Source organism: Echeneis naucrates, chromosome 23 (genome assembly GCF_900963305.1).
Source record: "Echeneis naucrates chromosome 23, fEcheNa1.1, whole genome shotgun sequence".
Classification (NCBI taxonomy): domain Eukaryota; kingdom Metazoa; phylum Chordata; class Actinopteri; order Carangiformes; family Echeneidae; genus Echeneis; species Echeneis naucrates.
Window position 1 is genome coordinate 6,190,684 of NC_042533.1, and position 15,865 is coordinate 6,206,548.

The 15,865-nt window shown below is 39.1% G+C and overlaps 1 protein-coding gene across 2 annotated transcripts in view; it reads right to left on the bottom strand.

The window, feature by feature from the left end:
- exoc4 (exocyst complex component 4) overlaps window positions 1–15,865 on the bottom strand; it is a 96,857-nt gene that overhangs the window by 78,723 nt on the left and 2,269 nt on the right. For both annotated transcript variants that reach the window (XM_029495618.1, XM_029495617.1), the window contains exons 4-8: window positions 12,622–12,815; window positions 10,732–10,841; window positions 8,387–8,487; window positions 8,071–8,225; window positions 3,565–3,745 (exon numbers count right to left, since the gene is read on the bottom strand). In XM_029495618.1, the coding sequence (XP_029351478.1) occupies window positions 3,565–3,745; window positions 8,071–8,225; window positions 8,387–8,487; window positions 10,732–10,841; window positions 12,622–12,815 (741 nt within the window). The remainder of the gene's footprint in view (window positions 1–3,564; window positions 3,746–8,070; window positions 8,226–8,386; window positions 8,488–10,731; window positions 10,842–12,621; window positions 12,816–15,865) is intronic.

Here is a 15,865-nt window from a genome sequence, read left to right on the forward strand (position 1 = left end):
ACAATATCTTTCCCCAAAGATATACATGGTCATGCTCCTCCAAGTTAGGTAGCTGGCCTAAATTAATCTGAGAGGCTCTTTAATAAAAGCTCAAGTCACACTAGCTTTTACAGTTCAGGACAAAACAGCCTGTCCTCAGTTGCAACACGATCATAACATCTATCAGCATTTCAAGGAAACTATTGCAGAAATGTACATCAACATTACATTAAGTCTGGAGATGTTGATGTTGATGTGTTGTGGAGCAGAGAGAGTTGACACTGTGTGACATCATGGAGATGATAGACTTCAATACGTTCCAGCGATATGTAAATATGATAGCACTATGGAGGGCAGAATAAAGGTGACACATTGATTAAAATGGTGAGCAAGAACAACACAGCAATGTCTGAGCTTCATATCTAATTAAAAGAGATCATTGTCTTCTGGCTACTCTGGCAGTTCAATTTGCCTCATTTTCACTCATTGATGAGCTGAGAAAAGGCAGTGTATATTTAAGCCACTTGTATATTTAAATCTCTTTGCAACAAACATCCCATCTTTCTTGGTTAGTCTAGAGGGGCAGAATTAGACTCTCATCTAAATTAAAAAAGGGAGCGTGGCAGGCATGTGGATCAGGAACACACGAGCATGAAAAGAGTATCAGAAGCTTCTGTTGGAAATGGTTGCTTACATATCTATGATCTAGAAATGAGTTCCTTCAGAAGGCAAATAATAAACAACCATCCATATTTCGGGATGCTGGCTCAGAGTTCAGTGTCTGCTGAGAGAAAGTCACTCATTAAAAGTATGATTTGCACTCTGGTCACATACTTGGAGCAGACAACGGACATGGCAAGCAGTCACCCAACCACAAATCCATGCAGAATGTGCAAATTGTGAGCTAATTAACAAATAAGCCTCAAACCAAACAGCTGACAAGGCCAAAGGGTGATGGCCGCCAGTAGCCACAGGCACAAATATACATTAAATACACTCTCACTCAGCGTTCTTAATGAAGGAAGCATGTAAAGGTTTATGAACTGTGATCTTTTATGAACCATGTTACCCAATTACCTGATAAAGTATTGTCCTCCTATCTCATTAATTATTCAAAGGAAATTTGTGGAATTTTTTGCTGAGCACCATAGCAATGTTTCACATTACACTTGCCAGGCTGATGGGTTGTCTTAATTGTATGACAGAGCTGTATTGTTTTTTGTTTTTTTTTTTGGAAGAGAAGTGAAAAGCACGTTAAACATTAATGGCCACAACAATAACAGTCACTCTGATTTCCTAGAAAAACCAGATTGCTTTGAAGAAGACAGAAATCAGAAAAAAGCTGCGATTTAGTGAGGATATGTGGTAGTTCACACTTAGAAGTGTAAATTCAACAATCGTGTGAGTAATCGATAGATATGTTCACACACTCTCCAGAAAGCCACTGGAAAAAAAATACAAAGTGGCACTAAAACACGTTCCAGCATCCATATGACTGATTACCATTCAGTCTTTTATGCCTTGAATCAATAATTTCGCAATGATATAAACAACAAGCAGGAGCATCTCCAGCATTTTAGAGCAGGGATTAGTGCCGATACATAAATACAGATTTTTAAAAGCTTGTTTGCCTACTCCCGTTCACTCAGTCACACACTGATGAATGGTTTTTTTCAAACGAGGCCTTGTAACGGGGTTTCTGTCGACTTGCATCTGCCTGCTTGTATGTCAGGTGAAAAGGTCAACCCAGATTCTCTACCTCTCAAAGTGCAGCAAAAAATGACAGCTAAAAATAAGTTTCAGCGCATGTCAAAAATGTGGAATGCATAAGTAGGACAGGCATGGATTCAAATTATTTACCTGTAAAGTGAAAAAAAAGTAAAAGGCAAAAATTTTGTTACATTTTAGTGCCAAAGAAAATTCAGTGACTTCTTACCAGGAAACATTGAATTTGCTAGAAAAAAATATTTCAGTCAAACTGAATCACCCATGCTCAAGTTAGTCTCACATTGTCATAGGCAATTTAGCCGTTTTTAGATGTATTTTCCAAGAAATATAGATTTCTTTGTGATGTTTTGAAAATTTAAAAAAGGGTTACAGTACTTGTTGTGGAACTAGAGAAAAATAAACTTGAGAGAGAGAAAATGAGAGGCTAACAAAGATCACAACCAAATTCTGACCAATGCTGAGTCAGTTCCTGCCCCTTTGTGGGTGTTAAGGCATGAGATAAGACCAGGCTCAGCATCCAATAATATTCAACAGATCCACCGTGGGAGCAGTAAGAATTTAATTTCTCTCATTGCTGATATGTGACTCTCTAAGACAGAGAGGGCCAAACAAAGGGGGTGAAAGGGAGTGTGGGAGCTGAGAGCGAAAAAGAAAGAAAGATAATAAGATTAAGAAGGAAATTACAAGGAGCAAGAGGGATATGCACATGGTATTGGGGCACTGAGAGACTGTAATGCAGAGGCAGCAGGAAAGATACTGAAGAAGGAAGGAAGGAGAAGGCAAAATGAAATGGAGAGAGGGAGACAACGATGAAAACAACAACCAAGACATGATAGAAATGACACGGGGGTGGGGCGAGTGGACAAGCGGCCTTCACATTCATACAATCGGTCAGGAAATAATAACAAGTGAGTGAATACGAAAACCTCATTTCACATAATGAGTATTCTAATGAAGAGATTACATTATCTAACATCGCGGGGATGAGAGACAGTGGAGTCCCTGGCAACTGGATATTGCCACAACTCTGAGTGAAGGCGCAACAGAAAAAATGCTTCTTTTCAAGGGTATGAACACACAAACAGAGACATATGCGCACACACACCAATCACTTTGAGAGCAAATGACTACCACAGATCTTCCTCTGAGATTGACCATAGGTCAGCTCAACAGCTGCTCATCCCCTCTGCCAATCAAACAGGAGCAGGGAGCAAGAACCCAGCATAAATACATGCCAATTAAAGAACCTAAAATTAATCCAAGCAATCAAGCTTCCCCTGTCTTTTCCCTTGGTACTTCTTGCTCCAGCAGATTGACTGCCATCCATCATATTGCTGCCAGTTTCTCTGCTGATTAATTTACTGTAAGAGAAGGTGAATTAAATCAGTGTTAAAAGAAAAGAGTGGAAGACAAATCAGGGAGGGACAAATATCCCTGGCGGTGAACGAAAAAGAGGGTATACTTGTGAAGGAGGACAACAACCCTGAGTTCCTCAAATAAAACATGGCTTTTGCTGTAACAGGGCTCAATAAACTAAGTAGAAATAAACAAGTTTTACTGAAAAAGAACCTTACATCTTACCTTACATAAAAGTAGGCTAGTTTTTAGTCAATACATACAACATATAAACATAACCTAGGTTGAAAGACTTGGCAAAGGTCTTGTGTGACCCAGATGAATAACATTTGATGCCAATTGTAGTTCCTAATGTTCGTAGCGTCGCTTTTATTTGAATTAAAAAACATTTCGTGTACAGTTGGCAATCTGTCAGTAACTTGTTATTCTGTCCAGAGTAAATACAGTGTATCGTGGGTCCAAAAAACATTTTTTCAGTCACTACTGTTGTACAAAACTGACCTGCAGCACCGTCTGGATTTTGGCAGAGACGTCCGCCTGCTCATAGAGTTTGATGCCCTCTTCATAGGCCCCGCCAAGGCACTGCACTGCAATCAGCTGCAGGTGAGCCAGCACCACACTATGAGCCTGAGCCACTGCCTTGAATTTATCAAACAAAAGCTCCAGTAGTTCCAGTAGCAGCCTGCAGAGGGAGCCAGAGAGAGCAGACAGCAGGGGAGTAGAGAGGAAAGATGTGGAGAAGAGATGGAAAAGGGAGATCAAGACAAAAGTATTAACAGAAAAAAAAAACATCAATTTGATCCTTTCTTTCAGACAATAAGTACTACATTCACTTATACTTTATTAATAAAGATAATCAACTATCTTTGAGCCACCAGGGAACATGGAAGGGAACTTAAGCGTTTTGCACTTGTTGACAAATACTGCAGGTTTACCTTACATGTCATGTTACTCTGTTTTCTGAAGTTCATTTGAAAGTAAAGTACGCTCTATTTTAAGAGATTATTACTATCACTTGGTCTTACATTTTCCTAATCCTAAATCTCTTCACTGAAAGCAGAATATCATTTGTGCACAGATGCAACCTTTTAGATTATATGGTATCTATCACAGTGTATGAATTTACGTTGTCATAAATAACACATAGTTAACAGCTAAAATGACTATGAATATTGCCAGCCTAAAACTTGGATGTAAAGGCAACTTAAGCTGTTCAAAAGGAAAAATAGTTCCGATATAGACTATGAAAAAAATGTCATTAGAATGCATCTGACATTTTTAAACAATCCATTACAATTAAGTATTACAGTTTGCTCTTTTCATGCACAGCAGAGCATATACTCAGAGATGCCATCAAGATGCAGTACCGGGGCTGGCTCTGGTAAAAGTGCAGTGTCCAACCTGAATTGAAACATGGAGCTCCTCTCGTTGTTAATGGCTGTGGCTGAAGAAGAGAGCAAAGCCAAAACCAAACTGGCCTTCCACTTGATCTGAGTGCTACAATGTGGATTCAAAACTCAGAGTTGCTAAAGCTTTCATACAGACTTTACTATAGCTGCTTCCTGCACAAGGACAAAGCTTTCAAAGTGAAGAGGTAACACAGGTTACATTAGTTGAGTCTGGATGAGTACCCACTGCATGTAAAGTCAGTGAGTGCCCACTTTATTTTAGTGGATATATTACAGTTAATTTAAAGACCATCATACTGTTTTTCTAACATTCACCTTTGAGTGCCTTACTCTGTCATTTCAGCTCAGGTTTTATTAATTGGCAGTAAGTGAAACCTTTGTTTATTTTATAAAATTGCAGCTAAAGAGTCATAAAGTCCCTAAAGTTCATCCATTTTTGGCAAGCAGAACAATTCTTGATGATTATGCATAGTACAAAAATAAAACTGCAATTTATTTATTTTTTTATTTTATTTTTTACTTTTCTTGCCCAGAGACTGTAAATGTTCCCTAAGTGGTTACCCCCAGATTACACTGAATCTTCCCTGGACCTTCCTGCTCAACTTGTCTGCTGATTTAATTGAGAAAAAGGGCATATGAGAAAAGGTAGGTGCGTAGCCATCAAATGAGACCTGTTGTAATATCCTGAAATACAACTACCTAGAATCGCAATTCAGGCAGCAAAGCAGAAAATCTGGTACTGCTGAAGCATATTTTATTATGTATACCCAGAAGAGCATCAGCTCATACCCCAATAATGCCAAATGAATACAAATTACTAACAATTTAAATGCTGCAAGAAAAGAAAGCATGCTAAAAGTTTAGGGAAACAGCCAAGGTTCCCTGGGAAGGTACAAGGATAACACAGAGGCACGATGGATGTTTCACTAGGGGGCATTTTGGTTGGCTATCTGTCACTACACTGGCAGCAGCAGCAAGTAAATGTTATTAATGGAGAGGAAAGCAGGCACAAATCACTATGAGCTATAACTCAGTGAATGGAAGATGTTCATGAGACAGAGAGACGGGCAGTGAAATCCCAACGAGGGAGGGAATCTCTCTCAGTCCCTCCCTTATGTATAAACATGAACAACTGACAAGAGAAAGGATACATGGTGAAGACCAGCCTTCAGAAACTGACAAACAATATATAATCATGTGCACCTACACAGAGGTGAATTTACAGCTCTGACCTTGTCACCTCTCCATTTGCTTAATTCCAAAGTGCAGTGCAACCGCATCCCCCAACTAACCTCTCCCAGAGACACACACATAAACAGAAGAAAGCCCAGTTTTTCTCATTATCTTCCAGCGGAGGCCATCCTAATTCATATCGTCTTTTCTTTGAGACCTCACTTCTCATTTCCCCTCAGAATTGAAGCTGAGGCACACATCCCAGATGAACAGCCAGGAGAACCAGCAGAAAGCACACTCATGGATGTACAGTCGTACAGTCACTGACTGTATATCTCTGTAAATATGTTTCATTTATGGGGCTATATGATAATGCATATATTATTGTCGGTTAGTTGTCAGTCACAGATAATTAAATGACCATAAATTCAGGTTGACTAAGTGTTTAAAGAAGCGTGTGAAAGTATTAAATGCTCCAGGTCATCCTGTTGTCATGCACAAATGAACACGGCGTAGACACTTAGTAACACAAGTTTGTCCCTTAGACTCTTCCAGTGACTCTGCTGAGGAGGCTGAAGAAAACTATATGACACAAGGAATCAGTCTTCTGATCAGTGAGTTTTTTGTCTCTTTAAACTGGATTTAAAAAACTCAGTCTTTTATTTCAGTGTTCTTTGGGCATTCAAACATTCCTTTGCTTTAAATCAGTTCTCTTTGTGTGGGATTCAGATTAGATTCCGAATCGCCTATATACCAACAACAAAGAAAAGAGAAATAATGCTCTGTTTTTGTAATGCAAAATGAAAAAGGAATATGACTTCAAGAGCCTTGATTTGATGTAAATTAAACTGAGTGACTCACAGATCAGTGGTGCGTGTTGATAACTTCTGTGCTGAAGTGGGAACCTGAGTGGAGTATCTTTTAGAAAGCAAGATCTAGTGAAAGGAGTTGGGAATGAAACTGCACTTTCAATGTGGCTGATCACAGAGGACCTGAATGAGAACATAAAGCACTGAGAGCAAGCCACAGACCACTGTATATGCTGTAAAGTGCTTAAGTGTTGCCTGCGAGTCTGCAGTGCTATAAAATATAGTGTGCAATAATGCAAGACCATTGTTCCCGACAAGTGGTACATTGGTTGGCGTTTCCATAGCAACAAACCTTGACTTTAAATTGAAGTGAACATAGGCAGACCTTGTTGTGTAAGCCTCTGAATTCGAACACACACACAAGGCTCAAAAGGTTCATCCAAATGCAATTCAGCATACTTTGAGACAAATACAGTGTCCAGCGCTCACATACATACGCACACACAGTCAAACTTAAAACAATCTGTAAGCAACAGATCTGGGAACGAGCTACACGGTGGCCCATTACATTGAGGTCAGATGAGATTCAGCAGGCAAGAAGAAGGAAAGCAGACTAGGCCTGAGAGAACATCCCTGACAGAAACAAGACGTTCCTCTTAAATGGTTCAGGATCAGCGGACTGAAACCTGCGCTTCCCAAGTCCACTCACTATATGTGTATGTCTGCAGGCGCTGACGTGACTGCTTTTAAAATGTAGCATAGTCCTCTATGGCAGGTGTGAAATTGTTTGTGTGTGTATGGGTGTGTTTAACCATGACTTGTCTAGGTTTAAAGCAGCAGAGTATCTGTTTTCATGGTCTGAGGCAGGTGTGTCTCCACTCTTGGCCTTGACTATGTTTCATACCTGGTTGACTGTCTGACTATGAACACCCAGGGACTGCATTCAAAACATGTTCTCTACTGCCCTCACTGTCAACTCTTAATATACTTAAAAGACCCACTGCATGTTACATCAAAATCACTGGTGACTAATAAATTCCATATTAGAATCTATAAGCACCTGTCAAGTATTAGTAAGAAGGTGCAGGGAAGATTGATGAGTTCCCATCAGGAAGTGTTGAGTTAATAGACAGAATTTTAACCAGCCACTGGAGAGAGTGGTCGCCTTTTACATAATGACACTGGGAATTGATTCTAATGGGGATACTACACCCTCAGAATAACAAGCAAACAGGCTGGTTTAATAAAACTATTTTACATGGATATAATACTGTTGGGATTATAAATGACAGATTTATTAAGGTCCTTTAACAGTGGTAACAGCAGTAAATGCATGCATCTATTTACACTGATCATCTTTGGAAACAATGCTAGTGCTACTTATTATCTTCTGTCAGGCAATTAAGATCACTTGAAAACAATGCCTTTCATTCCACAGAACTGATTATAATTTCCTCTTCTTGACTATTTACTATATTTGGCTCATGCTTTATTATTTGTTATTAACCTTCAGTTTTCTCAATTTATTTCACTGATCTGTTGCAAGTCACTCTTCAAAGGATTGCCCTGATGCATGTCCCTGCGTGTCCCTTATCCCTCCCATCTCAATACTTCACCTTGGCTGGCTCTCCTGGGCCAAGTTTTCCCCTCTCTGGTAAGCGTGGTCTGCTATCTGAGTGGTGGACCTCTTAACGATCTGTTTCAGCTCAGGTTCCAGCCGCTCCATTATTGCTTTAATGGTCTCTGGGATTTTCTTCAATTTGGCCAGGGCCTGAAGGAAAAGGGCAATACAAACATTTAGCTTAAAGCAGAAATACCACATAGACACTGAAATAACAGGCGCAGGGCCAAGAGACTACCGTAAAGTCACTGAGGTCTTGATATTCACACTCTCGTTAGTAATATTCAGTAATGTTTGTGTACAAAATGTACCTTGATAAGGATGCCCATGAACTCAGAACTGTTTTCCTCTGGATCCACTTCAGGGAGGTCAGCTTGGTTCAGCTCACGAGCCTCCTGCTGCAACTCACGCACTAAAGAATATATATGAATTATAGTATATGCTAAAGCAAACAAATACAATTAGTTCAGTCCTCGACAAATGCAAAATCCCATTGATAAGGAGTTCCACACTGTTTTGCCTATATCTGTGTATTTCTAAAGCACTTGTTTATATTACAGTGTTTTGAACAACATTGTTCTCAAGAAACTGGAAACACGTGACCTGGTCACACAACCATTTCAAATCCATAGTATCATATAGTGCTACCATTTATATGGCATGTATAAAATGAGCACTGGGTTGTCTTTGGCATACTAGAATCATAAAATGTTTTGTTAGCTATTACACACAATGTGTTCTCATATCAAAAAACACCTAAATATACAGTATATAAACAAGATCAGCTTTTTAATAACGTGGCACTCAAAAACAAATAAAATTATAGTTTTTCTTATATTATTACACTACATCATTCCATTTAACACTCACACACCTGCACCTCCCCACCCCATGCTCTCGCCATATGACTTAGCCATATTAGCAGATAAATTGAGAGTGGCAGCATGGAGTGATGCGCTAATTTCCATTAGATAGGGCCTCCCAATTCCCCATCAAAGTCTGTTAAGAGAGTTAATGTTTATGGCAAGTTAATGGACTTTGGGTGTATTTCCTCTTTTTCCCATTCCAACTGTAGTTTGTGTAATAATTATGACAATTACTAGCTACAAATGAGGTACTCTAATGCTATTAGACAAAATGGCAAGCTAGGCCATTGATGGAAGGTAGCTGCTGTGTCGTGACCACAGTTGTTAGGATGACGCTGTATAGACACTTACCACCTAGTAGTAGCTAATTTTCCGTGGGTTCTTTTGTTTTTGTGTTTTGCTTTGTTTCTTTTTTTTTTTTTGCATCATGTTGAGATATTCATTTTAATTTTAGATGTAAAAAGCAGGTGAACTGAATGGAAATTTTGCATATATTAATGGTGATTATTAAATTGGAGTGTGTGTTTGAGGACTTGGAATACACATGGATGCTGATGTACTGAGCCAAGTAAATATAAAGAAGTAGAGTAAAAAAATACATAAGAGAAATAATAGCTTTAACTGACAAAAGCTCCCAGTTCGGGAAGATTTTAACATCAAAAAGTGAAGAGAGACAGAGAGAGGGACAGAGCTACAATAGTTTAATCAAGCATCCGTCAGATGGCAGAGAAACACTGGCTCTAGCTTTCAGGTAAAACTTGGTGATCACATGTTTATATTATGTCTCCACTAAGGTTGCAATGCAGTAAGCTCATGTGTCTGCATAGATCACACTGCATGATTATACAGTATGGTCTGTGATGGCCTGACTTTCAAAAAGCTAAAAATGCTTTGGTGAGTCACTAATTTATAATGCCAAGAGTGGGTGGCAAAAAAGTGCCTGGCTTAATATAAAAACTCAGAATTACCAAGGGAACACCAAGTTATTGCAGGATTAACTTTTTTTCATTATCTTCTTGTTTGCGTTCCTCTGTGCTCTGCCTGGAAGGGATGCTGTGGTGACTCTACGCCCCAACAACCAAGAGAGAATTCACACATTCCCGGATGCAGTTATAGCCTGCATTATCAGAGCCTGTTAAAATCGCTGGTTACTGGTTAGAGTGTAATGAATGCTGTTCCCCTGCTGTGAGGACATAGACACTGGGTGACTAATGGTACAGACAGTGGGGACAAGATGATTATAATTACAGCGAGGGAAATGTATATGATGATAGAAGTTGAAAATGTTATGACATGTACGGCAAGGAAAGGCATGTGGGTGTATGGCTGTGTCCAAAATTGTGTGTGTGAGTGTAATGAAGCGTAAGTGCTGTGTTCAGTCCTTTGTACAATAGTTTGGATCAGCCATTTGAGTTTGTGTTTATGTGTTTGTAAATGTGTGTGTTCGAGCGAGAGCAGGGGAAAATACACACATAATGATATGCAAATGGATGGAAGTCAAAGTGGTGCTAATGACTTCATTATCACTAAGAATATCAGCACAGTGAAAATAAAATTGCCAGCTGAAATCCACACGTTTTGTTTATCCATCGAGACTAACAACACTACTTTGTTGTTCTGTTTATCTCTATAGTTCTGCTAATGTATTCCCCACTTTAATGGAAAGAAATCTATTGTTTTTCATGAAACAATTTCCAACTTCTTTCACTATCCTCCTGTTTCTCCTAAGCCCCATTTTTGTTATCCAATCTTGCCTCTTAGACATATTTAATATAAGAGAAAGACAGTACCATTGCTGGATCCAGGTGTGCTGAACTGTGATGAATCCAAAAGCTTTCGTGGAGTGGATAGGCTACTGACATCCAACACAGGCATCGGAGATGTGTCTTTGGCAGTGGATCTGTGATGAATAAATCAATCAATAAATGAATAAATAAATAAAATGAGTTTATTTATTTACTAGGAATAAACAATTATTCAAAATATAATAACCATTCCAATCACCTACTACTCTATCCATCAACACCATTTTCTTACATATTGTCACGCCATATTAAACGTCATGTTTTCAGTCTCATTTGAATCATGATATTGCAACTGCACGTGATATCCAACTCTCTTTTATACACATACAAAGGTTCACTATAAAGTAACAGAAACGTACCCACTTACCTTCCCTTCCCTAACAAAAACAATCTAGTGTTATAACCAAAAGTCTTGCTTCTCTGGGTAGGTTTGGTGCTGCTTTCCAATGAGCCATTTATCAAGCCTTAAGCAGGAGGTGGAAGCAATCCAGGCCCTTTAAGTTGGGCGGTATAAGCACAGTGTGCCTGCTAAGTGAGTGGGGTGTATGGAGGCTGGCTTGTTGTTAGACGCAACCCAATACAGGGAGGCCAGAACCTGTCACTGGCTGACCCTCAGTAATAAATCATTCTACCTCACCAGCCCACCACCATAATTACCGCACCCCACACAGAGGCACACATACACACATGAGCAAAAGTGCAAAAAAAAAAAAAAAAAACATACTTTCATAGAATCAACAGTGTGTATGAAACCACTGTGCCACATTATCTCTAATAAGTTACACAGCCACTTCATGAAACTAAGAATGCGGCCTTAGGATCATGGAGACACTGTAGGTTATTCTCTCATTGGCAAACAGAAAACATGGATGTCACCTCCAGTCATTTTTGTACATTTTACTTTTAGTAATTGACAGCGTTAACGTTTAACGTTAAAGTTTTCTTCAAGGTTTAAAATTATTTCTTTCCTCAAAAAGAATAAATCTCATGTGCATATTTCAGCATTTGTGTTGTTCTTACTGTAGCCCCCATTATGATGGCTCTTTATTCCCTGAGAGTGAATTAATGCTGTTTGCCTCTTTTCAGCAAATGAGGTGGGATGTTTTCTCAGCTGTTCCTATTGTGCTTCTGAGCACCAAATGCAAGCATGAAGATGTAAAGCAACAAATTATACAAGGTCTAATTGTTTTTGGCAGTAATTGGCTTGGTTTACATACAGGAAATAATTGGCAAGTTGCACCGAGGTGTCCCAGCAATGACATGACTTATAACGAAGGCAAATCTACACAGTCTAAACCTTCCAAACAAGAAAGAACTTTGAAGGATATCTTTCGGTGGCATGATACCCAAACAATAAAGGCTTTTGATGCTTTTGACCTGAACAAACTGACTAAAAGATAAGCTTGTATAACAGGCAATGGCTATTTATCATCTTCAGATCCTCTGGCTGTCTCCGCGTGGAACATTATAATATAGTACATTAGTGATAATTCTCTAAGGAAATGAAATAAAATGTATTCTGCTTGCTATATGGACCCGATATGGAGGAAATTTGTTGAAGCTAATGGATGTTCATATAAGAAAATAATGATAAAATGTGATGAAAGACAATTCCAAATCCTTTACAACACTTTAAAGACAATTTCAACTGCTGGTTGTGCTACTTCTGAAATACTTTCCTGCATAGTCACAGAAGCAATATCAAAGCTCTAACTACAATTTCTTTTCAAGTATGCACAATCAAGTGAAAGATGACTCTACCTCTGATGACAGTAAGGGAAAAAAAAAAAACTAATTTCTATTCCTGTGAGGACATCTGGAGGTCCCCATAGTGGTAACAACATATGACAAGAAATCTAAGAATTAGACCCATACCCTGGAAGGCGAGCAGCATTTTTGTCCTTGTTCTTGTGTCCCAGGCGACTTGTGGACTTGATGTAGAGATGTCGGTGGAGCTCATCAATGAGTACGAGGTGGATATTGAGCTTCTTGCTGTGGAGCTCCAACCGCAGATCTCCAAGCCCCTCCACCTGCAGCAAAGGGCCTTCCAAGGACTCTACAGCAGATACCTGCATGTGACAACATAATGAAGCACTAATTATTGTCAGCTTGTACAACATATGACAACCAGGGACACCACACTGCCTGGTAGACACCTATATTCAACTCATTTTCTGCCCATTTTACACAAAACCTTCATAATGTTGGGGAAAAAAAACAACCAACCAATATTTACTTGAAATAAAAACATCTGCTCCACCTGTAACAGTAGAAAGGTAGCATTTAGTGTTCCTTGATGTTATTACAGAATTTGCAGTGAACATTGCAGATCAACTATGTCAAAAAACAAAAACAATGCACCGTGGTTGAGCACCTCAACTTCATAAAAGCTACAGTGAGAGAGTTTCACAGGTAAATTAAATCTCTCTTTCCACTTGGCTGTAGCCAGTGCTCCTGTGTGACAAATCCACCCACACTAACCAAATGGAAAAAAAAACAATGAGAATGCCTTATTTATTAGTCTTTGTTAGCCTTCAAGATTTTTATTAATGACAACTGTACACAAAGCTTCCTTGATGTCTTTTAGCAACTCCAACAAAGTGAGCAATTGTGTAGTTTTACTTCATGTTTACAATAATGTAAACAAACAGACTGCTGCTCATTCCAATAATTTCTCATCAATTAAATTAAGTGTAAACTCTATATTAGTTTGTTTCATTCATTGTCAATAGGCCTACAATAAAATACATTTCACTCCAAAAATTGAAAATACAGTCTCATCAACTCCCGGGTCACGCAATTTATTTCTATAAATTCACACAACTTACCTGCCTCCTTCCCTGTTTTCTCACTTTTGAATAGCAGGAGCAGCACCGGCTGCGGCAATTAACAATTAACAAATCTTCATTCCATTAAATAAAAAGTGCCAATGTGTAAAGTATGCGCATTTATATGCAGACATGCTTTTATGATTCTGTTTCAAGAGCACTAATGGCCTGATTATAGTGCTGCAAGAATATCTGCATGGCCAGAGCAGACCAGACGGGAATGGGTAGCAGTGGGAGAGGGTGGGAGCACGGGTCAAGTGTGTGTTGATGCAAATGAGAGCCACATTAGTGACAAGATGAGCTAATGTGGGACATGATCAGCCCCCTTTGGCTTAATAGAATAACTCTGCAAGGCTTTGCATGTTCTGTGTCCGTGTGTGTACACACCTCTAAATTGTGTCTTCATATGATTATATGTGTGTGATTGTATGACTGTAAATCATTTAATGCTCATGTGTCTCTGTGTGGGGAGATCTCATTACCATTGGGCTGAAATGACAGAGGAAGGCTGGTTAACAGCATTAGGGGCCAAGCCTGTCAGTGTAATGAGGGATATGATGCCTCAAGTGAATTTGCTTTGGGGAGAAACGGAGATAAGAACAGAGAGAAAATGGGAAGACAACAGAAGAGAAGATGAGACTAACTAGGTTTTCTATTACCAGAGAAACAAGGTGATGGGGGAGGAGAGGAAAGGAGGTTTTTCTTAAACTAAAGCCAGTCATGTTTTTAACCAACCCCATGGGGTTTAAGACTGCCATTCAATAGCAGACAGGCAGCATAGTCTGAATTCTAATTTCAAACCTTGAGAGATAAGCCTCACATAAACACAAGTCTGGAAAGTTTATCCCTGGCTAATCTACTCCTAGTACAGTAACAGGCAAAAGTAATAAGAAGGAAACACACTACATGTGTCTGTAAGGACTAAATAAAAATTTTAGGAAAGAAAGAAAGCAAGACAGAACTAGCAAAGTGGATGCGTACAGGACGTTATTCTGACAGATGAGTCCCATGATGAGTGACAGCATGATGGGAATAAACACAAAAGGGACTTCTTGAAGGGAGGAACAACTGGCACAGGCAGTATAATGTTACAGCACAGAGACACAGTGTCCTGGGAGTATCCAATATAACAGCAACGAAATCCAGGAAACACTGCACAGTCTTGTAATTTCATATATTCTCATATTCTGTCCGATGACAATATTTCTTCAAATATCTAACTGACTTCTTTTACAGTGAGGGATAATATTAATCCCTCTGGCCAGTGTCTATTGAAACTAGTTTGTGTTGAGTCACCGGATAAGTTATTTCATGGATGTTATTTTGCCTCTACTTTGGCTCAAGTACAGGTTATTTAAAGTGGATTTTTCACACATTATTTATTCATGAACTGCATAAATATGTCATCAAAGTAAATACCATTCTGATCATTTAAGACACATAAAAATTGTTTTCAACTCAGCTTTTTACATACCAATGAAAATGCACCATTCTGATAAAGTAAAGTATATTTGAAGTTTGCATGACAGAGGTGAAGCGTCCAGTTGACTTTGAACTTTCCACAACCTTTGCAAACACATTGAACTGACTGAATCCAGGTTGAATGAAGTTCCACTTCTTTCCACCCCCACAAAGTGGATTTTTTATGGTCCTTTGGGTGCACCATCATTCCTTTTTTCCTCCTCCTTGAATAACCCCATTCTTGCAAACTAATTATTAACAAAGACTGGAGAAAGATGTGTGGGAGTGAGGGAGGTAGGGAAAGAGGGAAGGAAAGGAAAGGAAAGGAAAGGAATGGAGAGATCACAGAGGCTGGTTGTTTAGTCCTCAATGCCATCCTCCAGCTCCCCTGCCAAGCATACTGCAAAACACACATCAAAAGAACAAAAGTACCCAGTATACAAACACATCTCCAGTGCTCCCAATGCACTTCGATGATGTCTGCTTGAAGTAAAAGAATCACACCCAATGGACTGTTTGAGGCTAGAAGGATTCTTTAAAATGATGAGAGGCACCTGGAAATCAATCTTGGTAGCAACACTTCATAAACACCGGTGTTTATATGTGTCCTGTGAACACAATGGGTCTCAGAAGCACCCTTCATTATTGCCTCATATGTATTCATACTGTCAATAGGTTGCCCTAAAAAAAAGATGAACAATATGTTCCCTTTTTCCCCATTCATTAGTTATTTTTTACCTTTCCCACCAACCAACTGGACAAACTGGAAAAAGCATATGGTTTGTCCCGCTAGGTATACTATAGTTTAATATTTATATATCATCCAATTG